The sequence below is a fragment of the Lithobates pipiens genome, unplaced genomic scaffold, assembly GCF_037356315.1.
Source record: "Lithobates pipiens isolate NorthernLeopardFrog02 unplaced genomic scaffold, aLitPip1_a1.2 Scaffold_16, whole genome shotgun sequence".
Classification (NCBI taxonomy): Eukaryota; Metazoa; Chordata; class Amphibia; order Anura; family Ranidae; genus Lithobates; species Lithobates pipiens.
Genome location: NW_027507748.1, coordinates 630,097,733 through 630,123,776, shown reverse-complemented (window position 1 = coordinate 630,123,776; position 26,044 = coordinate 630,097,733). Strand labels below are relative to the sequence as shown.

The window sequence follows — 26,044 nt, the reverse complement described above, 5'->3', positions numbered from 1 at the left end:
AATATAAAACTACTGGGACGTTTTTTTTTTACTTTTTTTTTTAATGTATAATGATACACATATGCTTGTGCCAGTATTGGAGTTTGGCCTCAATTTTCAGATGGCTTTTGATATAGGCATTTGGGTGCATTATTGCTTAAACATCACTTTCCTGTGTGTGTGTGGGGGGGCATCTGCTATATATCCTTTGATTCCTTTAGTAGTGGAGTTGTGGTATAGGTGGAAATAAAAATAAGAATATTTCTTATTACATCATCACATCCTCCCTTTCTAAGCCCAACAAAGGATTGCATCTAGAAGAGTGACAAGGCTTGAAATTGTATTGTCAATGTGTAAGCATTGTCAGTTAAAGAAAGAAAGTGACTTGACAAGGCTATTTCTAACAGAGTCAAAAGGCATTTTAGGGCAGAAATCAGAACAATTGAGGGAAATTAAGATAGTGTGATGCAATCAGTGCAATCACCAACACAAAACAATTGTGATCGATAACACTGCACCCAAAATTGTACTAGTGCCTAATAATAATAACAAGGCAAAAAATTTCTGCTAACACTCTACAAGTGTTTCCACTAATCCATCACGTATGACATATAATACACATTCAGTACAGTTATATATAAATACTCATAAATAAGTATCAAAATAAAATTTGTTCTCAAAAGTCCTTTAAATATCTCCCAATCAAGAACAGTCTCAACAGAATCCACACCACTGTGTCATAAACAAGTGACAGTACATATGTCTTCTCAGCTGTGTCTTGTGAACTAGACATGTGCATTAGTTTTCTGCACGAATTTCAGGTATTTTTGTTATCGTTTTAACAAACGATAACGAAAGTGAAGAATCTGAAAAAATTAAATATCTGACATAAACAAATGCTTTATTTTCGTTTTCCTTGTGACAGCAGTTCGATAAAGATAGGAGATTCGACATGACGCTGACAATAACAATCTGTGCCTAATCTGTGTCGAACCTGTGGTCGAATGCGCCTAACCTTGACTCTTTTAGTCCAGGATTATTCTACATAGAGACAAAAGATTCGACATACTTTAGAAAGATTCAACATAAAAAATAATGATGATGATGAATGTTATTGGCTGATTGTAACCAAAGAGGAGGACGTACAGCCAACTTACTTTCACTTATGATTGCTAGCAGAGAGAGACACACACTGAATCATTTCAGAAGACAGTCAATCTTAGCTGGTCAGAGAACCAAAATTATTTATCAATTAAGCATAAGCACAGCAGCAGAACAATAGTGAAGCAAGCTACAGTTCAACTTAACTTTTTCATAATAATCTGCTGCTATTGTGTTAGTGTTGTGAACTTGATAGTGATATTAGTGTTCTGGGGGGGGGGGATTTATTATTATAGATTCTATATTATAGATTGAGATTCTATATAGATTCTATATACCCTATCTTGTTACCTATCTGATTAGTGATCACTATCACCAGTCCATTTTCTGTTTGAAGTATATACATTCAACATGAATGATAAAGATTCGACAAAGCATCGAAAAACATACAAACGTCAAATCTTTGGCTTATGGTGTCTGTCGAAAGTTCTAAGAAGATTCGACGGAGCAGCTAAACTATACGGAGTCATACAGTTTAGCTGCTCCGTCAAATCTTCTTTGAACATTCGACAGACACCATAAGCCTTCAATGACAGATTCAACCTTAATTAATTTGGATTTTTGGACGAATGCAATTTTTAACGAAAAACAGAATAAATAAAAACTAATTTCGGGAGTATCTAAATAAATGTATTTTTCGGACAAAAACTAAATTCCGAAAAAAAAATATTTCAGTGTGCACATGTCTACTGTGAACCACCACCTAAAAGGTATAATGCCCTCCAGAACCAGACCCCACTACAGAGTCTCATTCACCTCTACTCTACTCCTCCTGTAAGCACTTCAGCAACACTCCTCCTCCTCCTGGTTCCAGTTCAGGGTGCTCTTATTGTTTCCTTCTACTTGATATTCAGTCATTAGCACATGACAGAAGATATAAATTGGAGGACCATAGTTCTCACTATTTTTACAAAAAGCTTTTATGCATTATACACCAGGGATTAAAAACACCTGCAAAGTAATATATAGAAACAAGCAATCAATACTCTCATCTCACCGCTGAAAGCCATTGTGTGATGTTACAGGCTCGGCTCCTCCCACCCTTACGCATTACGCCCTCCAGTTGGGCTTCTCCAGTAGGCCTACTGTCAGTTGTTTATGACACAGTGTGTGTATTCTAAAGAGAGTTTTTGATTGGGAAATTTTTGAACGTCTTTTGAAAACACATTTTTTCAAAAACACACTCCATCCAGAGTGTCCCCACGCTTGATGGAGGAGCAACAGAGACACCTTTTGGACAGCAGCATTGTTAGTCTGGGGAGAGGCGAGTGGTTGATGTTCACAAATTGAAGCCAAGCTCTGCTAATACTTTAAAAGCAGTTACAGTAAACTGTTTTTATTACCTTTTGGGATAAAGGTTTTACATAAATAAATAAAAGCTGATGGCTGTAAGCACCTCTGCCACTATAAAATGATTTGTCTCATCCATTACATCTGCAAGAGAGCTTATTCTTTTTAAAAAAAACAACATAATTACTGTCAGGATCACAGATGAAAACAGAAGAAAGATAGCCTAAAATGAATCTGATGCAGCCATCACATCTAAGAACTGGTAAGCTGCAATATCATGAATGTTTACTTTCGGGTTTAAAGAGGAAGTAAACCCTGATGGGTTTACTTTCTCTTTCATTCCCTGCAAAGGTAAAGCATAATGGACTACTATGCATCGCAAAGTAGTCCATTATGTATCACTTACCTGACACAGGAGCCAGCGAAGTCACCGCTGTCCCCTGTAGTCCAGAGCATCCATCTTCTCGGTGGGGTCTCGCAGCTCCGCCGCTGTCATTCGGCGAAGCCGCGATGACGTCACTCCCGCACATGCATACGGGAGCTGACACGCACGGCATCTTCGTCGTTGACGATGCCGCGCTCAGTGCGCAAGCGCGCCGCTGTCTACGGCGCATGCGCCATAGACAGTGGTGCCTGTCTTCGGGCAAATATCTCCTAAACTGTATAGGTTTAGGAGATATTTCTTGGACCTACAGGTAAGCCTTAATCTAGGCTTACCTGTAGGTCAAAGTGTGTTGTAAGGGTTTACAACCACTTTAATACTGCATTCATGTGCTAAATGCTTGTTCTAGTTTAGTGACTAAGAAAGTCTTGAATGCAGTTAGTGTTTTTTAGAAGGTCAGCGATAGCAACCAGGATAGAGATCCTACAGAGATTTTCACTAGTGCTCCACCAATCATCTGACATACCAACCCATATGGGCTGATGCCAGATTTGGGAAATTGGCAGTTTAGGACTGTGTGCTATTGTTAAGAACTGCTTCCTTTCTGCACGTCAGATAAACTTCTTGTTTGTACATGTGACTGTATTAATGATGCTTATTAGTGATGGCCGAACGGTTCGCCCGGCGGTCGTTTCGCGGCGAATTTCCGACTTTCGCCGTCCGCGGGTTCGAACGCCTTTTTCCGTCGTTCGCCCCGGCGGACTTACGTGTTTAATGTATACAAGAACTTTAACCTTTCGTGACACGTTTATCATGTGTTACAGGACAACCAATTGAGACATGACAGCTCATGGACACTTGGACATTCCCCCTAACCTATAAATACACCCGATCCGGTGGCCATTTTACATTCTTTCTTCTGTCACTGTAGGGAAAGGATCCTGTGTGGAGTAGGGACAGAGAAAACGCTAGCTATTTGGTACACAAAAGTTCTTTTCAGGACTGGTATAGGTGTTAGGTCAGCAGCCTGAGTTTCTTTTGTCAGTTTAGATAAAGGGACAGAGCGCTGTATGCTGCTATTTTAGGGACAGCTCAGCCAGATTAGTCTTTCTTCATCATCATCATCATCATCATCATTAGCTGTTACTATCAGGTCCACAAAAGAGCTGTTCCAGCTAATCGTTCCAGCCTACTCTTTTTTGCCAATTTGTATAGGGACAGGCAGGAAGCAGTGTGTCAGGCAGTGAGGATAATTTTAAAGACTTGCTGTTACTATTAGTTCCACAAAGGTTCTTTTCAGGACTGGTATCAGTGGTACGGTAATAGGCTTGTACACGTATAATATTCTTTCTTCCAAATATAGAAAGAATATTATACTTGACTGCTGCCCTTCTGCTGCAGTCTGCTAATCATTCACAACTCACTTGTTCCACAAAGCTCTTTATCAGGACTGGTAACTTGGTCTGTCTAGGGTGCTACGGTACATAGGCTTGGGTGCGGTACAGTCTGCTGTTCTGTAAGGACCGCTATCGGTCCACAATACATAGGGTTGCCGTGCACTACTGCTGACCGCTGCCCTATACTGCAGCAGTCCTTCAGCGGTATAGGGACTGACGCACAGTCTGCTAAACACTAATACACAACCTGCTTGGTCCACAAAAGTTCTTATAAGGACTGGTAACTTGGTATAGGGTGCTACGGTACATAGGCCTGAGTGCAGTACAGTCTGCTGTTCTGTAAGGACCGCTATCGGTCCACAATACATAGGGTTGACGTGCACTACTGCTGACCGCTGCCCTATACTGCAGCAGTCCTTCAGCGGTATAGGGACTGACGCACAGTCTGCTAAACACTAACACACAACCTGCTTGGTCCACAAAAGTTCTTATAAGGACTGGTAACTTGGTATAGGGTGCTACGGTACATAGGCCTGAGTGCAGTACAGTCTGCTGTTCTGTAAGGACTGCTATCGGTCCACAATACATAGGGTTGCCGTGCACTACTGCTGACCGCTGCCCTATACTGCAGCAGTCCTTCAGCGGTATAGGGACTGACGCACAGTCTGCTAAACACTAATACACAACCTGCTTGGTCCACAAAAGTTCTTATAAGGACTGGTAACTTGGTATAGGGTGCTACGGTACATAGGCCTGAGTGCGTTACAGTCTGCTGTTCTGTAAGGACCGCTATCGGTCCACAATACATAGGGTTGCCGTGCACTACTGCTGACCGCTGCCCTATACTGCAGCAGTCCTTCATTGGTATAGGGACTGACGTACAGTCTGCTAATCACTAACACACAACCTGCTTGGTCCACAAAAGTTCTTATAAGGACTGGTAACTTGGTATAGGGTGCTACGGTACATAGGCCTGAGTGCAGTACAGTCTGCTGTTCTGTAAGGACCGCTATCGGTCCACAATACATAGGGTTGACGTGCACTACTGCTGACCGCTGCCCTATACTGCAGCAGTCCTTCAGCGGTATAGGGACTGACGCACAGTCTGCTAAACACTAACACACAACCTGCTTGGTCCACAAAAGTTCTTATAAGGACTGGTAACTTGGTATAGGGTGCTACGGTACATAGGCCTGAGTGCAGTACAGTCTGCTGTTCTGTAAGGACTGCTATCGGTCCACAATACATAGGGTTGCCGTGCACTACTGCTGACCGCTGCCCTATACTGCAGCAGTCCTTCAGCGGTATAGGGACTGACGCACAGTCTGCTAAACACTAATACACAACCTGCTTGGTCCACAAAAGTTCTTATAAGGACTGGTAACTTGGTATAGGGTGCTACGGTACATAGGCCTGAGTGCGTTACAGTCTGCTGTTCTGTAAGGACCGCTATCGGTCCACAATACATAGGGTTGCCGTGCACTACTGCTGACCGCTGCCCTATACTGCAGCAGTCCTTCATTGGTATAGGGACTGACGTACAGTCTGCTAATCACTAACACACAACCTGCTTGGTCCACAAAAGTTCTTATAAGGACTGGTAACTTGGTATAGGGTGCTACGGTACATAGGCCTGAGTGCGTTACAGTCTGCTGTTCTGTAAGGACCGCTATCGGTCCACAATACATAGGGTTGCCGTGCACTACTGCTGACCGCTGCCCTATACTGCAGCAGTCCTTCAGCGGTATAGGGACTGACGCACAGTCTGCTAAACACTAACACACAACCTGCTTGGTCCACAAAAGTTCTTATAAGGACTGGTAACTTGGTATAGGGTGCTACGGTGCATAGGCCTGAGTGCGTTACAGTCTGCTGTTCTGTAAGGACCGCTATCGGTCCACAATACATAGGGTTGCCGTGCACTACTGCTGACCGCTGCCCTATACTGCAGCAGTCCTTCATTGGTATAGGGACTGACGTACAGTCTGCTAATCACTAACACACAACCTGCTTGGTCCACAAAAGTTCTTATAAGGACTGGTAACTTGGTATAGGGTGCTACGGTACATAGGCCTGAGTGCGTTACAGTCTGCTGTTCTGTAAGGACCGCTATCGGTCCACAATACATAGGGTTGCCGTGCACTACTGCTGACCGCTGCCCTATACTGCAGCAGTCCTTCATTGGTATAGGGACTGACGTACAGTCTGCTAATCACTAACACACAACCTGCTTGGTCCACAAAAGTTCTTATAAGGACTGGTAACTTGGTATAGGGTGCTACGGTACATAGGCCTGAGTGCGTTACAGTCTGCTGTTCTGTAAGGACCGCTATCGGTCCACAATACATAGGGTTGCCGTGCACTACTGCTGACCGCTGCCCTATACTGCAGCAGTCCTTCAGCGGTATAGGGACTGACGCACAGTCTGCTAAACACTAACACACAACCTGCTTGGTCCACAAAAGTTCTTATAAGGACTGGTAACTTGGTATAGGGTGCTACGGTACATAGGCCTGAGTGCGTTACAGTCTGCTGTTCTGTAAGGACCGCTATCGGTCCACAATACATAGGGTTGCCGTGCACTACTGCTGACCGCTGCCCTATACTGCAGCAGTCCTTCATTGGTATAGGGACTGACGTACAGTCTGCTAATCACTAACACACAACCTGCTTGGTCCACAAAAGTTCTTATAAGGACTGGTAACTTGGTATAGGGTGCTACGGTACATAGGCCTGAGTGCGTTACAGTCTGCTGTTCTGTAAGGACCGCTATCGGTCCACAATACATAGGGTTGCCGTGCACTACTGCTGACCGCTGCCCTATACTGCAGCAGTCCTTCATTGGTATAGGGACTGACGTACAGTCTGCTAATCACTAACACACAACCTGCTTGGTCCACAAAAGTTCTTATAAGGACTGGTAACTTGGTATAGGGTGCTACGGTACATAGGCCTGAGTGCGTTACAGTCTGCTGTTCTGTAAGGACCGCTATCGGTCCACAATACATAGGGTTGCCGTGCACTACTGCTGACCGCTGCCCTATACTGCAGCAGTCCTTCATTGGTATAGGGACTGACGTACAGTCTGCTAATCACTAACACACAACCTGCTTGGTCCACAAAAGTTCTTATAAGGACTGGTAACTTGGTATAGGGTGCTACGGTACATAGGCCTGAGTGCGTTACAGTCTGCTGTTCTGTAAGGACCGCTATCGGTCCACAATACATAGGGTTGCCGTGCACTACTGCTGACCGCTGCCCTATACTGCAGCAGTCCTTCATTGGTATAGGGACTGACGTACAGTCTGCTAATCACTAACACACAACCTGCTTGGTCCACAAAAGTTTTTATAAGGACTGGTAACTTGGTATAGGGTGCTACGGTACATAGGCCTGAGTGCAGTACAGTCTGCTGTTCTGTAAGGACCGCTATCGGTCCACAATACATAGGGTTGACGTGCACTACTGCTGACCGCTGCCCTATACTGCAGCAGTCCTTCATTGGTATAGGGACTGACGTACAGTCTGCTAATCACTAACACACAACCTGCTTGGTCCACAAAAGTTCTTATAAGGACTGGTAACTTGGTATAGGGTGCTACGGTACATAGGCCTGAGTGCAGTACAGTCTGCTGTTCTGTAAGGACCGCTATCGGTCCACAATACATAGGGTTGCCGTGCACTACTGCTGACCGCTGCCCTATACTGCAGCAGTCCTTCATTGGTATAGGGACTGACGTACAGTCTGCTAATCACTAACACACAACCTGCTTGGTCCACAAAAGTTTTTATAAGGACTGGTAACTTGGTATAGGGTGCTACGGTACATAGGCCTGAGTGCAGTACAGTCTGCTGTTCTGTAAGGACCGCTATCGGTCCACAATACATAGGGTTGACGTGCACTACTGCTGACCGCTGCCCTATACTGCAGCAGTCCTTCAGCGGTATAGGGACTAAGAGTTTTGTCACAGGGTGATTTAAAAAATGACAGGCAGAGGAAGAGGCAGGCCCTTCCGCAGGGGTGGTAGGGGTAGGGCAGGAGCAACAGCCTTGAGCCAAAGTGGGAAGTTGCAGAAGGTGCGTTCAATTGCTTTAAAGGACGCACCAGACTTGGTTGAGTGGCTCACTCAGCCTTATTCTTCTGCACCCTCCTCATCCTCTCGATCTGCACCCTCTTCTTCACTCTCTGCTATGTGCACCCCCAAAGACACTACCACCAACAACACCACCACCACCACATACCTTCCGCTTGAGTGCAAATGGGGGCCTTCATGCTCCAGTGTTTTAATAGGGACCCCCGTATAAAAAGCATGAGGGTCAAGGACCAGTACTGGGTGGCAACGTACTTAGATCCCCGGTACAAACACAAAATGGCGGAAATGTTACCGCCGTCGCAGAGGGCTGTCAGAATGCAGCACTTCCAGGCCTTGCTTCGAGAAATGCTGCATTCTGCTTTTGCGTGCGCTGGCAGAGGAGCAATTCCCACTCCCAGAGAAGGATTTGCGGGTACCAATCCAACAGCGCCTGCAAGAAGAGGCCGGTTTGAAGATGTGTTGGTGACTTCGGATATGAGGTCATTCTTTCAGCCGACCCATCGACAGGTGTCATCCGGATCCAGCATCAGGGAACGCCTAGACCGTCAGGTGTCCGACTACATTGGGTTAACGGCCGATGTGGACGCTCTGAGGAGTGATGAACCCCTAGACTACTGGGTGGGCAGGCTTGACCTCTGGCCAGAGCTTGCCCAATTTGCAATCGAACTGTTGGCTTGCCCCTCATCCAGTGTCCTGTCCGAAAGGACGTTCAGCGCAGCAGGGGGGATTGTGACCGATAAGCGTACTCGCCTAGCTCACGACAGTGTTAACTACCTCACATTTCTAAAAATGAATGAGGCATGGATCTCGGAGGAATTCAACACATGTGATCAGTAGACCATGTATATGTCTATAAACAATTTTTGGAATCAAGCACACAGACCTTCTTAATTCATTTGGCTCACTTCCCTGACCCAAAAAAGCACACCGTACTATATGCCCCTACCCTCCTCTTTGAAGAGGTTGAGCGGTGTCATATTTCTACTGGGGCTGCTTATTATGAGGGGTTCCCACCATCCCTGTGCTGTGCTGACTTCCTCCTGGGTGTTCTTATTATGAGGGGCTCCCACCATCCCTGTGCTGTGCTGACTTCCTCCTGGGGGTTCTTATTATGAGGGGCTCCCACCATCCCTGTGCTGTGCTGACTTCCTCCTGGGGGTTCTTATTATGAGGGGATCACACCATCCCTGTGCTGTGCTGACTTCCTCCTGGGGCTGCTTACGGTGCTGCTGTCAGCGCTGTATGTCACGGAGCTGCTGTCAGCGCTGTATGTCACGGAGCTGCTGTCAGCGCTGTATGTCACGGAGCTGCTGTCAGCGCTGTATGTCACGGAGCTGCTGTCAGCGCTGTATGTCACGGAGCTGCTGTCAGCGCTGTATGTCACGGAGCTGCTGTCAGCGCTGTATGTCACGGAGCTGCTGTCAGCGCTGTATGTCACGGAGCTGCTGTCAGCGCTGTATGTCACGGTGCTGCTGTCAGCGCTGTATGTCACGGAGCTGCTGTCAGCGCTGTATGTCACGGAGCTGCTGTCAGCGCTGTATGTCACGGAGCTGCTGTCAGCGCTGTATGTCACGGTGCTGCTGTCAGCGCTGTATGTCACGGAGCTGCTGTCAGCGCTGTATGTCACGGAGCTGCTGTCAGTGCTGTATGTCACGGAGCTGCTGTCAGCGCTGTATGTCACGGAGCTGCTGTCAGCGCTGTATGTCACGGAGCTGCTGTCAGCGCTGTATGTCACGGTGCTGCTGTCAGCGCTGTATGTCACGGAGCTGCTGTCAGCGCTGTATGTCACGGAGCTGCTGTCAGTGCTGTATGTCACGGAGCTGCTGTCAGCGCTGTATGTCACGGAGCTGCTGTCAGCGCTGTATGTCACGGAGCTGCTGTCAGCGCTGTATGTCACGGTGCTGCTGTCAGCGCTGTATGTCACGGAGCTGCTGTCAGCGCTGTATGTCACGGAGCTGCTGTCAGCGCTGTATGTCACGGAGCTGCTGTCAGCGCTGTATGTCACGGAGCTGCTGTCAGCGCTGTATGTCACGGAGCTGCTGTCAGCGCTGTATGTCACGGTGCTGCTGTCAGCGCTGTATGTCACGGAGCTGCTGTCAGCGCTGTATGTCACGGAGCTGCTGTCAGCGCTGTATGTCACGGAGCTGCTGTCAGCGCTGTATGTCACGGAGCTGCTGTCAGCGCTGTATGTCACGGAGCTGCTGTCAGCGCTGTATGTCACGGTGCTGATGTCAGTGCTCTGTATTACGGTGCTGCTGTCAGTGCTCTGTATCTCCTGCACCCTCTTGTTTGCCTACCCTGGTCCCTGACCTTCCCTCTCCTCCATTGCCTTCATTAGCTCCATAGTCCTGAATTGTCAGAACAATTTCCCAAATAAAAAAAAAATGCTTGTAGTTATCGATCCCAAATTCACCTCATACATGTATTATGCTATTGTCCAGGTGGTGGGACTACGTGCTACCCCCTAATAATTACCCCGTGGCCGCAAATTCGACCTAAAGGTTTGCGAAATTCGCCTCCCATTGAAGTCAATGGAGCCCGCGGCGAACGGTCGTTTTCGCGAACGTTTGTGCCCGTTCGCGTTTCGCGTTCGCGAAACGTCCCGTCGGAAGTTCGTCCATCACTAATGCTTATGTCTACAGATATGCACATAGTACATGCTCTGAACATTATAACAGTTTCTCCTAATATTTACAATATCCTTTTTGTATGTTTCTTTGCAGAGAAGAGCAGCTGACAATTTCCGAAGACATAATCAATATCAGGTATTTTCTGCTTACAACCCCTTACTGTACTAGTTTTTGACACATCTGTTCCCATAGAAATCAATCAAGAGCTTTACAAGATTGGGGAACAAAAATCAAAACAGCTATAAGTATCAAATGCAGGCAGCAAAAGGTATCTCTATATACATTCAACAGCCTCCCAAGCCTTCCTGTCAAAGCTAAAGCCATTCTGACAGGAAAGGCTTTGACACTTTGGGGCAATATAACCCCTAAGAGTAAAATAAATGTTAATGCCTAAGCACAATTTTGCAACTTTGACATGTGTTAGTAAAACCGTACACATCACTAACTACTTCGTGCATCCAGGTGGACTATAGCTTGTTATTTTTAAGACAAATTGAACTTTCATTTGCTGTTAAATGGTAATGGATATGTCCTGATTTTTTTTCTTTTTGTTATTAAAGGAAAACTGACCCAAAATTGTAAAAAAAAACATGTTTTTTAAATTTAGCTGCATTATTCGTGTTATTACCATAACCTACCACCAAAGAACAACCAAGAATAAATTCTCCTGCTACCGGCGATCACATCAATGTCACATATGTGTATGTTATTTGTTGTTTGTACCCACAGTACAGCAGGGACAGCGGCTGGTGAGGCACTGGCTAGCATCAGAGCCAGATACACACAGGTTACATAACTCCTCTGTAACAGTAAACATGTAACCTGTAAAAAAATGTTTAAAGTGTCACCTATCTATTTACTCAGCGTAACAACATCTTGCACATTATACAAAAACATTGGGCTAGCGTTAGTGTTTTTTTTTTTATTATTCATGAAACAGTTTTAAAAAATTGTTGCGCAAATACCGTGTGACATAAAAAGTTGCAATGACCACCATTTTTTCCCTAGGGTGTCTGCTAAAACAATATATATAATGTTTGGGGGTTCTGAGTAATTTACAAGAAAAAAAAATATAATTTTTACATGTAGAAGAGAAGTGTCAGAATTGGCATGGGTGGCAAGGGGTTAACTACCATAAGTAAGTAATATACAAATAATTAATATATATTTTTTTTAAGGTAATTTACTATATTTTCAAAATCTGTACTCGAGCAGGTGGCTTAACGAACAAATTACTGAAGTTTGAAGTTATAACTTGCAACCGGTAATTTCACAGTACCGTATATACTCGAGTATAAGCCGAGATTTTCAGCCTCTTTTTTGAGGCTGAAAGTGCCCCCTCGGCTTATACTCGAGTCACCGCTGTCTGACTGCTCGATCAGCGTATCGAGCAGACAGACGGCGGACATTAAAATTCAAAAGCCGCGCCTCCTTCTCCGCCTCCGCCTGTGATAGGCGGAACACTGAATTTCCCAGCAGTCAGTGTTCCGCCTATCACGGACATCCGCTCATTCTCATACTACGGACGAGTATGAGAGGATGTCCGTGATAGGCGGAACACAGGCTGCTGGGAAATTGAGTGTTCCGCCTATCACAGGCGGAGGCGGAGGCGCGGCTTTTGAATTGTAGAATGGCCGCCGAGAAGAGCGGCGATCCTGGAGCGGCGATCCATCGGCACGACACGGGACGGAGGAGGCACGGGACGGAGGAGGCACGGGACGGAGGAGGCACGGGGACGGAGGAGGCTCGGGACGACGGCGGCTCGGGACGGAGGCTTGGGACACAGGTAGGCTGGACACACACACAAGGCTGCACGGACACACACACACACACACACACACACACACACACACACACACACACAGGGATGGATGGATGGATGGATGGATACACACACACACACACACACACAGGGATGGATGGATGGATGAATACACACACACACACACACACACAGGGATGGATGGATGGATGGATACACACACAGGGATGGATGGACGGACACACACACAGGGATGGATGGATGGATGGATGGATGGACACACACACAGGGATGGATGGACGGACACACACACAGGGATGGACGGACACACAGGGATGGACAGCCATGTCTCACCCTCGGCTTATACACGAGTCAATAAGTTTTCCAGTTTTTTGGGGGTAAATTGGGGGCCTCGGCTTATATTCGGGTCGGCCTATACTCGAGTATATACGGTAAATAGATAAATAATACATGATTAAGTTTTAACATATAGCATATAAATATATGATTTAGCTTGAATATAACAGTACCTTTTCAACACACTCAGTTTCTCCCTCTTAACTGTGTGAGACAAACATTGGATTGTGGATAAATCTTATACACATAAACACGTTTTCTCCTTCTATGACACTGCAGTGGGAGGCGTGCCTCTCACTGCAGTGAGAGGCACGCCTCTCACTTTTTATTTGACAACTGGGACCAATGATAGCATTTTTATTGGACAACTGGGACCAATGATACTTTACCATTGGTCCAAGACTCCAAGCTGTTCATTGAGCTCAGTGCCTCTGACAAGAAGTGAGAGGCACTGTGAGCTCAACTTCTCAGTCTGCTGCAAACAGAGTGTGCCAACTTGCATTTAAAATGGCCACTCTGTATTTAGCTTCTGACAGGCTGCACAAGGAGCCCCATATCTCTGGAAACATAGGTCATAGGAGCCACAAATGTTTACCAGTGGTGGGGCAGGACTTAGGCTCTATGACCCTAGGTCACCGAACTATGACCCTCGAATTTCAATATTTTTTTTATGTTCATGGCAAGTGAGGCCCTGCCTCCCCTGACTGCACGTCCCTGTAGTACAGCCCATAAACAATAGTGCACATTTTGCTTTTTTTTTTATCCTACCTAAAGCACACTGACACTGATACTAATTTTAAAAAATGTTTTCTTTTTTTTTTTCAAATCCTGCCCAAAATATACTGACTATGACCTTTGACCCTGACCTTGAACTTTGACTCCTACTTGACCCAAACACTGACTCTGGCACTGACCTAGATCAAACCTTGATCTAGGTATTTTTTCTGATAGTGGGCCTCAGTACAGGATCCTGAGGAAGCTGAGGATCCCAAATAACACAAGAAGATTCTCTAACCCTATGCAGGAATCCATTTTTGTGGAACTTGAATTTTTCAGCTTTCCCATTATCCCACTAACCCATGTCTAGGCAAGTGCACTTGGTGTATGGTAGGTGTAAGGTATTTTTTACATTTTTATTTAAAAAAAAATTGTATGCCTTTCACTGAACATTTTTTAATCGGGGTTCCAAAATTTCTTGTGGATATGATAAAAATGTAGAGGTGATAGCACATTAATTTTACCAAGAGAGTCTTTTCAAAAATATAGAAAAGCATTGATTTAAACCACCACTTTGTACTCAAATCTGAAATATCAGCTTTGGTTGGCATTGCCATTCTCTTGTAATAATTATAAAACTGATTCTAGAAATATTAAAGTAATATTCATGTATTAGATCCTTTATTTTACCCCTTTACACACTAATAATGTACAGAACTGTGATCATTTCTGTGTTGTCATTAAGGAGGTGATGAGGAACCTTGTGAAGAGATATGTAGCAGCAATGATCAGAGATGCCAAGAAAGAAGAAGGACTTACAGAAGAAAACTTCAAGGTAAAATACTTTGTAGGTGTATGGATGCATTAATGGGCATATAAATCGAATTAGTAACAGTAAATCTGGACACTCTCAGCTGTAACATTAATAGGAAAATCAGAGTATTGTAGAACGAACTGCAAGATGCAGTAAAGCATCTATTAATTAGTGAGCTAGTGAATTAGTGAAAGTGGTTATGTTTTTGTATTATCAATGCTCACAGCTTATTTATGATCCAGATGAATATATAACAAGTACTAAAAGAAAAGTATTTAGTATGCAAAACTTTTGATGTGTGTCAATAATATTCATTTGTATGGGCAGTCTGACTTCAGGACCAGTGGCTAGTATTCTAACCTTAATCCCTTTACCCTTATCGTTCAAGAGAGGATGGAAAACCTTTGGCCTTGGGGTCAATGGAACCAACTGGCCCTTTAATGGTGGGGAACTTTTTTTTGAAGGCTAAAAAAAACGTATCCTGCAAAGTGAGCCATGGGGCCTCATTAATTGTTGTGCATGGTGATATTTGGGTGTTCTAACAGGTCATGGTTTATTATAACACACCTCACATCTTCCGGCATCAGCCTTCTTTGTGGCTCCAACATTAAGCTAAATTACATCTTTGAGTCACAAAGAAAGGTAGTGCTGGAAGATTCCCCTCTGCCAAATGTAGGTCTGAATGTGGTGAGGAAGCTATATAATTTCAATATGTGTCACTTACTGTGTGCCCTCAAGGCCTTTAGTTTAACATATCTTATTAGTGCTACCCTAGAGAACATATGCTTCCCTTGCCAGTCAATCCCCTACTTGCGTTATACTTTAATGGTTAGTTCCAAATCATGCCTATAGTGCTCCAAAGGATGCAAACTGGCTAAAGGTTCTGGATGTAATGGTTCCCATACAAGGTAGAATATGTCAGGAGCTCCTGTTACTACGATCCTTAGGTGTCAGCTCATGTTTGTAAAAGTGATTACTGAGCATCCCTCTAGCACAAGCAATATTCCATTCTATGGAACCTTAAAACCCCTACTATTATTTTTCCTGTAACTCTAGTTATTGATTCAGTAGAGCACTGGCTTTAGCACTGCTAATGAGTTAGACATTTTTTATTGAGGGATACCTGGTGCTCACATCTACAAACAGAAGATGGCTGTGACACTTGTATGTCAATGCTTTTAAATTAAAAGGTAATCTCAAGGCATTCAAAGATTGGGACACTCGAAAAAGAAAAATATGTTCCAGTGAAAAGTGGAGTAGCAACACAGGGTGAACATGCTGAAGCCTACAGTGCCTTGCGAAAGTATTCGGCCCCCTTGAACTTTTCAACCTTTTGCCACATTTCAGGCTTCAAACATAAAGATATAACATTTTTATTTTTTGTGAAGAATCACCAACAAGTGGGACACAATTGTGAAGTGGAACGAAATCTATTGGATTTTTGAAACTTTTTTAACTAATAAAAAAATGAAAAGTGGGGCGTGCAAAATTATTCGGCCCCCTTGCTTTAATACTTTGTAGAGCCACCTTTTGCTGCGATTACAGCTGCAAGTCGCTTGGGGTATGTCTCTATCAGTTTTGCACATCGAGAGACTGAAATTCTTGCCCATTCTTCCTTGCAAAACAGCTCGAGCTCAGTGAGGTTGGATGGAGAGCGTTTGTGAACAGCAGTTTTCAGCTCTTTCCACAGATTCTCGATTGGATTCAGGTCTGGACTTTGACTTGGCCATTCTAACACCTGGATACGTTTATTTGTGAACCATTCCTTTGTAGATTTTGCTGTATGTTTGGGATCATTGTCTTGTTGGAAGATAAATCTCTGTCTCAGTTTCAGGTCTTTTGCAGACTCCAACAGGTTTTCATCCTGTATTTGGCTGCATCCATCTTCCCCTCAATTTTAACCATCTTCCCTGTCCCTGCTGAAGAAAAGCAGGCCCAAACCATGATGCTGCCACCACCATGTTTGACAGTGGGGATGGTGTGTTGAGGGTGATGAGCTGTGTTGCTTTTACGCCAAACATATCGTTTTGCATTGTGGGCAAAAAGTTGGACTTTGGTTTCATCTGACCAGAGCACCTTCTTCCACATGTTTGGTGTGTCTCCCAGGTGGCTTGTGGCAAACTTTAGACAAGACTTTTTATGGATATCTTTGAGAAATGGCTTTCTTCTTGCCACTCTTCCATAAAGGCCAGATTTGCGCAGTGTACGACTGATTGTTGTCCTATGGACAGACTCTCCCACCTCAGCTGTAGTTCTCTGCAGTTCATCCAGAGTGCTCACGGGCCTCTTGGCTGCATCTCTGATCAGTCTTCTCCTTGTCTGAGCTGAAAGTTTAGAGGTGTGGTCTGATACTCCTTCCATTTCAAAATGACACAGTGCTCCTTGGGATGTTTAAAGCTTGGGAAATCTTTTTGTATCCAAATCCAGCTTTAAACTTCTCCACAACAGTATTATGGACCTGCCTGGTGTGTTCCTTGGTCTTCATGATGCTCTCTGCGCTTTCAACAGAACCCTGAGACTATCACAGAGCAGGTGCATTTATACAGAGACTTGATTATTACACACAGGTGGATTCTATTTAAAACCATCAGTCATTTAGGACAACATTGGATCATTCAGAGATCCTCGCTGAACTTCTGGAGTGAGTTTGCTGCACTGAAAGTAAAGGGGCCGAATAATTTTGCACGCACCACTTTTCAGTTTTTTATTTGCTAAAAAAGTTTAAATTATCCAACAGATTTCGTTCCACTTCACAATTGTGTCCCACTTGTTGGTGATTCTTCACAAAAAATTAAAATTTTATATCTTAATGTTTGAAGCCTGAAATGTGACAAAAGGTTGAAAAGTTCAAGAGGGCCGAATACTTTCGCAAGGCACTGTATATACAGTCAGGTCCATAAATATTGGGACATTGACACAATTCTAATCTTTTTGGCTCTATACACCACCACAATGGATTTGAAATGAAATGAACTAGCTGTGCTTTAACTGCAGACTTCCAGCTTTAATTTGAGGGTATTTATATCCAAAATGGGTGAATTATGTGGGAATTACAACAGTTTGTTGTGCCTCCCACTTTTTAAGGGACCAAAAGTAATGGGACAATTTCTGCTCAGCTGTTCCATGGCCAGATGTGTGTTATTCCATAATTATCCCATTTAAAATGAGCACATAAAAGGTCCAGAGTTCATTTCAAGTGTGCTATTTGGAATCTGTTGCTGTCAACTCTCAATATGTGATCCAGAGAGCTGCCACTATCATTGAAGCAAGCCATCATTAGACTAAAAAAACAAAACAAACCCATCAGAGAGATAACAAAAACATTAGGTGTGGCCAAATCATCTGTTTGGAACATACTTAAAAAAAAGAATGCACCGGTGAGCCCAGCAACACCAAAAGACCTGGAAGACCACGGAAAACAACTGTGGTGGATGACTGAATAATTATTTCCCTGGTGAAGAAAACACCCTTCACAACAGTTGGCCAGATCAAGAACACTTTCCAGGAGGTATGTGTGTCAAAGTCAACAATCAAGAGAAGACTTCACCAGAGGGAATACAGAGGGTTCACCACAAGATGTAAACCATTGGTGAGCCTCAAAAACAGGAAGGCCAGATTAGAGTTTGCCAAATAACATCTAGAAAAGCCTTCACAGTTCTGGAACAACATCCTATGGACAGATGAGACCAAGATCAACTTGTACCAGAGTGATGGGAAGAGAAGAGTATGGAGAAGGAAAGGAACTGCTCATGATCCAAAGCATACCACCTCATCAGTGAAGCATGGTGGTGGTAGTGTAATGGCGTGGGCATGTATGGATGCCAATGGAACTGGTTCTCTTGTATTTATTGATGATGTGACTGCTGACAAAAGCAGCAGGATGAAGTCTGAAGTTTTTTGGGCAATATTATCTGCTCATATTCAGCAAAATGCTTCAGAACTCATTGGACAGCGCTTCACAGTGCAGATGGACAATGACCCGAAGAATACTGTGAAAGCAACCAAAGAGTATTTTAAGGGAAAGAAGTGGAATGTTAAGCAATGGCCAAGTCAATCACCTGAGCTGAATCTGATTGAGCATGCATTTCACTTGCTGAAGACAAAACTGAAGGGAAAATGCCCGTAGAACAAGCAGGAACTGAAGACAGTTGCAGTAGAGGCCTGGCAGAGCATCACCAGGGATGAAACCCAGCGTCTGGTGATGTCTATGTGTTCCAGATTTCAGGCTGTAATTGACTGCAAAGGATTTGCAACCAAGTATTAAAAAGTTTGATGGATGATTGTTAATCTGTCCCATTACTTTTGGTCCCTTAAAAAGTGTGAGGCACATATACAAACTGTTGTAATTCCTACACCGTTGACCTGATTTGGATGTAATCTGCAGTTAATGTTGTTTGTTTAATTTCAAATCCATTGTGGTGCTGTATAGAGCCAAAAAGATTAGAATTGTTTTGATGTCCAAATATTTATGGATCTGACTGCATTTTTTTATTTGCTTATTCTTTTTTTTATTTTGATAATTATTTTATGTTTCCTTATTACTGCCAACTTCGTTTTATTAAAGGAATTGAAACAAGACATTTCAAGCTTCCGTTTTGAGGTTTTGGGTTTGTTAAAGGGAAACAAACTAAATCTCAATAATACAAAAGTGAGCAACAGCTCAGATAACTCAGAGGCAGAAGAGAAGAGTCGCCCCAAGGAAAAGAAAAGCCGAACACAAAAAAACAGGATCAGCTTCTTTGATATCACCACAATGATCCATCCCAGAACAGCAGAGATAACTGCTGAAAAGCATAACATAAGTAATGGATCTGCCACCCTGGCTTCAGAGACTGCCAAGGAGAAGCCAAAGAAAATTCAGTTTTCCAAAGACATAAAAAGCTTTGGGCTTTTTCACAGACGTCCAAAATCTAGCAACATGGAACAGAGCTCTAACAAAATTTACTCTGTTTCGGAGGAAGTTCCAGAAGAACTTATATCCAATCCCAGTGAAAAAACATTGGACACAGTCAAAGATTTAGAGCCGAACTGTGAGTTAAATGTAAATACTTTGAATGAACAGTGTACAGTAACAGAAGATACCCAGGATACCTTGGTATGTCTACCACTACAGCCTTCCGACAGTTTTGTAAATGGCAGTCCAACAGACAATGTTGAACCCACTATAGACAAAGATGTTATTTCAGAAACAAGTAGCACACAAGCAGAAAAACCTGCAGAAGAAGAAGATTCCATAACAAGACTGTGATTTTCAATTGATGTATATATGAAATATATATTTTATCAGTGCATTTTGGAATGTTTGAATATTCCTTTGCGAACCCAGTCAACATGCTGCCAGTTTAGGCATGAAAGCTCAATATACACTCAATCATATACAGGGATTGAAATACATTATAGGGATAAAACGAAATGCTTGGTTAAAAGGATATACATTTGATACTATGTTAATCAAGGTATTTTACATTTATGTGTTGTTTGCAATAATCCACCCAACATTATATCATGTTAGACTATGCAAAGTAATCATATCAAAAGCACTGTGCATACATTTTTTCCCCAAACAGAGGTATTGGTTATATTTATAATCATAAATACATTATGCTTGTTAATATATACTACCCTATCATTCTAAATATACGGTATAAAGATTACATTCAATAAGGAGTCATACCTGCTCAGGGAAACCAAGAATGCATATGTTTGTTATGTATTGCACAAAACCTTTTGGATGTTAAAGGTAAACGTAATTCACAAATTAGAGCTCTTAGCCCTTGTACACACGGTCGGACATTCCGATGGACAATGTCCGATAGGACCGTGTTGTCGGATAATCCTACAGTGTGTGGGCTCCATCGGACTGTTTCCGTCGGAGTATCCGATGGACCAAGTTTTCCAGCTGGGGTATAAAATTTTCCGACAACATGATCCGATCGGACTTTGTCAGATCGGAATTCTCTACGCATGATCGGACAAAGTGCCACGCATGCTCAGATCAAATTCCTAGACCAAAGCTATTGGCTACTAGCCTGAACGTAGTCCCGTCCTAACGAAATAACATCATGTTAGGTACGATCAAATTTTCGGACAACTTTGTCTGGCTGTGTGTATGCAACAGTTTCGGACAAAATCCGTCGGATTTGGTTGTCGGAATGTCCGACCGTGTGTACAAGGGCTTACTTCATACATCTGTCACACTGTATCTTTGTGTCCTGCCTGGAAGAGAGCACCCAAAATGAAAGCATTTTAAATTACACTTGTATGGACAATTTATAGGTTATTAGTAAACAGATAGTATGATTAATTACCAGCAGTTGGTGAAAGACGTCACCCACTGTTGGAATTGCACATATACACTATATTGTGAAAAGTATTGGGACACCTGCCTTTACACGCACATGAACTTTAATGGCATCCCAGTCTTAGTCAATAGGGTTCAATATTGAGTTGGCCCACCCTTTGCAGTTATAACAGCTTCAACTCTTCTGGGAAGGCTGTCCACAAGGTTTAGGAGTGTGTCTATGGGAATGTTTGACCATTCTTCCAGAAGTGCATTTGTGAGGCCAGGCACTGATTTTGGACAAGAAGACCTGGCTCACGGTCTCTGCTCTAATTCATCCCAAAGGTGAATATTGGGTTAAGGTCAGGATTCTGTGCAGGCCATTCAAGTTCCTCCACCCCAAACTTGCTCATCCATGTATTTATGGACTTTGCCTTGTACACTGGTCCAAATCATTTGGTGGAGGGGAGATTATGGTGTGGGCTTATTTTTCAGGGGTTGGGCTTGGCCCATTAGTTCCAGTGAAGGGAGCTCTTAAGGCGTCAGCATACCCCAAGATATTTTGGACAATTTCATGCTCCCAACTTTGTGGGAACAGTTTGGGGATGGCCCCATCCTGTTCCAACATGGCTACACATCAGTGCACAAAGCAAGATACATAAAGACATGGGGAGCGAGTTTGGGATGGAGGAATTTGACTTGCCTGATCTTGAGTCCTGACCTCAAACCGATAGAATGCCTTTGGAATAAATTAGAGTGGAGACTGCAAGCCAGGCCTTCTCATCCAACATCAGTGCCTGACTTCACAAATGTGCTTTTGGAAGAATGGTCAAACATTCCCATAAACACACTCCTAAACCTTGTGTACAGCCTTCATAGAAGATGTGAAGCTGTTATAGCTGCAAAGAGTGGGTCAACTCAATATTGAACCCTATGGGCTAAGACTGGGATGTCATTAAAGTTCATGTGCGATGTGCCAATTCTTTTGACAATATAGTGTAGGACCATTTCATTGACACAGACTTAAATCTTATTGTTGCGGGACCGGGGAGTAGAGAACCCTACTTGTACAAGAAAAAGAGGTAGAAATATAAGGAGTGAATAACGTTTTTTTCTGCTATTCTGGTAGATCGTTTTCCAACCGGGCAGCTGGTGTCCTGTGTTGTTTCATTTCATTTGTTTCAGGTAGGTTTACATTCCCATACAAGTCAATGGTAATGCAAAACCTTCTTGAAGCATGATAAAAGCAGTTCAGAAGAGGATCATCTGCAAGTCAAATGCACATGTCAGTAAATTCTGAATGATCTTAGAAGCATCTCAAACTGATGCCATCAACATAAGCCCAAAGATTTTTAACACTGGTTGCAAGAGTCTGTTGTATTAATTTAGGAATTTATTTTATAAGCCATTCCTGATCTTGGAGGAGTTTCTCAAGTCATTTGCCACAAGGACACAAGGTATGTTGACAAATTAAATCATAATAATGTGATATCACATCATGAGTATCAGTCCTTTCATTTTCTTTGAGTTCAAGAGTGCATTGATAAAATATTGAAATTTGATATTAAATGAAATCATCTCAATAGATTTGAAATCATCTCAATTGTTTCTAATATTGAGTCAAATTGGGGATTTTCTACCGACTGTGACCTATTTGATATCTTAGTTTAAAATGCAACAGGAGTGACCTAAAGCACCAGAAATGTATTTGTTTTTAATTGTAGAAGAATAGAATATGAGGATCTATTCTGAAAAAAAGCACCTTCACCTTGACCTAACTTGCTTAGTGTCTTGCATCCATTCATTATTGAATTTCAATTTTTTTGATCTAAAAAACATTCAGGACCCATAGTAGAAATTATTTACAGAGTAGCCAGTAATATTTCTTCTTAAAGTTGGCATTGAAATAGGAATGAAAAGTGTAATTTAACGCCGACCAATAGCTTGAAGGGGTTATAGCGGGATGATGTCCGCAGCTGCAGGCATCACCCCAGTACAGTTTTTAAGAGCGGGCAGTTGGCTCTTTAGTGATGTGGTTAAAAGCCACTTGGCTGTTAACCTAAAGGAGCGGGAGTGGTTGTGCCCCCCTCCCACCACCTTCCGCTGCTCTTCTTGGGCCTCCTGTCCCACCGGGAGACCCGAGCTACCAGCTAGCGCATCCACCGGCTAGGCTGAGACCCGAATGAAGTTGGATTCAGCTTTGATTGGGTCTCTGATGTAAAATCACTTCCAGTTTACTCGGCTGCCAATGGTGCCGATTTAAAAAAGTGACAGTATTCAGAATCGCCAATTTTGGTGCTCTGAATATTTTTAAGTGAAAAGGAGGGATTTGGGGTCTTTTAGACCCCTGATCCCTCCATAAAGAGTACCTGTCACCACCTAATACTGTCACAAGGGATGTTTACATTAATATAAAATATAAAAAAATAAATATATATATATATATATATATATATATATATATATATATATATATATATATGTATATATATATATATGTATATATATATAACAAATATACACCCACACACACACACACACACACATACATACAGTATCTCACAAAAGTGAGTACACCCCTCAAGTTTTTGTAAATGTTTTATTAAATCTTTTTATGTGACAACACTGAAGAAATGACACTTTGCTACTATGTAAAGTTGTGAGTGTACAGTTTGTATAACAGTGTAAATTTGCAGTCACCTCAAAAACTAAACACAGCCATTAATGTCTAAACCACTGGCAACAAAAGTGAGTACATCCCTAAGTGAAAATGTCCAAATTGTGCCCCAAGTGTCAATATTTTGTGTGGCCACCATTATTTTCCAGCACTGCCTTAACCCTCTTGGGCATGGAGGTCACCAGAGCTTCACAGGTTGCCACTGGAGTCATCAATCACTCCTCCATGATGACATCACAGAGCTGATGGATGTTAAAGACCTTATTCTCCTCCACCTTCCATTTGAGGATGCTCCACAGATGCTCAATAGGGTTTAGGTCTGGAGACATGTTCGGCCAGTCCATCACCTTTATCCTCAGCTTCTTTAGCAAAGGCAGTGGTCATCTTAGAGGTGTGTTTGAGGTTGTTATTATGTTGGAATACTGCCCTGCGACCCAGTCTCCGAAGGGAGGGGTTAATGCTCTGCTTCAGTATGTCACAGTACATGTTGGCATTCATGGTTCCCTCAATGAACTGTAGTTCCCCAGTGTCAGCAGCATTCATACAGTCCCAGAACATGATACTTCCACCACCATGCTTCACTGTAGGCAAGACACAATTGTCTTTGTACTCCTCCCTCACATGGTTGCTGCCACACACGCTTGACACCAGCTGAACCAAATAAGTTTATCTTGGCCTCATCAGACCACAGGACATGGTTCCAGTAATCCATGTCCTTAGTCTGCATGCCTTCAGAAAACTGTTTGCAGGCTTTCTTGTGTATCATCTTTAGAAGAGGCTTTCTTCTGGGACGACAGACATACAGACCAGTTTGATGCAGTGTGTGGCGTATGGTATGAGCACTGACAGGCTGACCCTCCAGCCTCTGCAGCAATGCTAGCAGCACTCATACATCTATTTCCAAAAAAGACAACCTCTGGATATGACACTGACCATGTGCACTCAACTTCTTTGGTCAACCATGGCAAGGCCTGTTCTGAGTTGAACCTGTCCTGTTAAACTGCTGTATGGGGTTGGCCACCGTTCTGCAGCTCCCTAAAAGGGTCTTGGCAATCTTCGTATAGCCTAGGTCATCTTTATGTAGAGCAACAATTCTTTTTTCAGATCCTCAGAGAGTTATTTGCCATGAGGTGCCATGTTGAACTTCCAGTGCCCAGTATGACAGAGTGAGAGCGATAACACCAAATTTAACACACATGCTCCCCATTCACACCGAGACCTTGTAACACTAACGAGTCACGTGACCCCATGGAGGAAAAATGGCTAATTGGGCCCAATTTGGACATTTTCACTTAGGGGTGTACTCACTTTTGTTGTCAGCGGTTTAGACATTAATGGCTGTGTGTTGAGTTATTTTGAGGGGTCAGCAAATTTACAATGTTATACAAGTTGTACACTCACTACTTTACATAGTAGCAAAGTGTAATTTCTTCAGTGTTGTCACATGAAAAGATAAAATAAAATATTTACAAAAATGTGAGGGGTGTACTCACTTTTGTGAGATACTGTATACAGTATGTGTACAGTATATATATATATATATATATATATATATATATATATATATATATAGATATAGAGAGAGAGAGAGAGAGAGAGTGATATCTTCCACTTTTTGTTGGTCTATCGCATAAAATCTCAATAACATATATTTACGTTTTCAGTTGCAACATGACAAAATGTGGAAAATTTCAAGGGGTATGAATACTTTTTTAAGGCACTGTACATACATCCAGATATATTGAAGGCACGCACAGGTCTTAAACAGGTGCTAGTGCAAATTCGCAATGTTTATTGTATCAGTGTTTCAACCATATGTTTTTCTACTTTTCAGTTTTGCATCAGGGTCTCTTCAGGCTTTTTGGCTGGTTTAACCATATTTATGCCACATGGGGGATATTAAGACGTGACAGATAGACCCTGATTGTTTTCAAATCTCTTGCAAGTTTATGACTGTTAGAGACATGTGACCTCATAGCCAGTGTTTTTCTCAAAGAAAGAGTTGTTGTTTCATTGAAATAAAAATGAGTATGTCAGTTTAGATGCAAGAAATTATTTTGAAGTTTTTCTTTTAAAGTCACAGTGAATTTATAACATATTTTCCCATTCAGTAATTGTTTTTAACATAATCAATGCTTTATCAGTAATACAGTTTTTAAAAAAAAAGAATGATAAAATGATTATTGCTGCTATGAGATTATCTAAACAACATTTAGAAAGATAATTTACTAAATAAAACATTTCTTTATCCAAGTTCCATTATCCTTTATCACTCCAGCAGTGGGACCTGGAGCTTCAGTTCATAAACATATAGTGTTAAAGTTCACTTCATCATACAGCTTAGCATAGTAGGCAGTCCTACATTACAACAAGGAAGAAACAAGGACAAATGAAATCCCAGCCAAAGGGGCACATCAAAAACATGTTTGTAACATAAAATTGCATAATAAAAATAACATACACAGATGTGCAATGACAGCACACTACTAGTCTTGGCTTTGGGT

The 26,044-nt window shown here is 42.8% G+C and overlaps 1 protein-coding gene across 1 annotated transcript in view; it reads left to right on the top strand.

The window, feature by feature from the left end:
- TRPC4 (transient receptor potential cation channel subfamily C member 4) overlaps positions 1-21,038 on the top strand; it is a 309,718-nt gene extending 288,680 nt beyond the window's left edge. Inside the window, exons 9-11 of the mRNA XM_077484180.1 lie at positions 11,027-11,068; positions 14,515-14,604; positions 19,148-21,038. Of these exons, the coding sequence (XP_077340306.1) occupies positions 11,027-11,068; positions 14,515-14,604; positions 19,148-19,831 (816 nt within the window). The 3' untranslated portion in view covers positions 19,832-21,038. The remainder of the gene's footprint in view (positions 1-11,026; positions 11,069-14,514; positions 14,605-19,147) is intronic.
- The last annotated feature ends 5,006 nt before the right edge of the window (positions 21,039-26,044 follow it).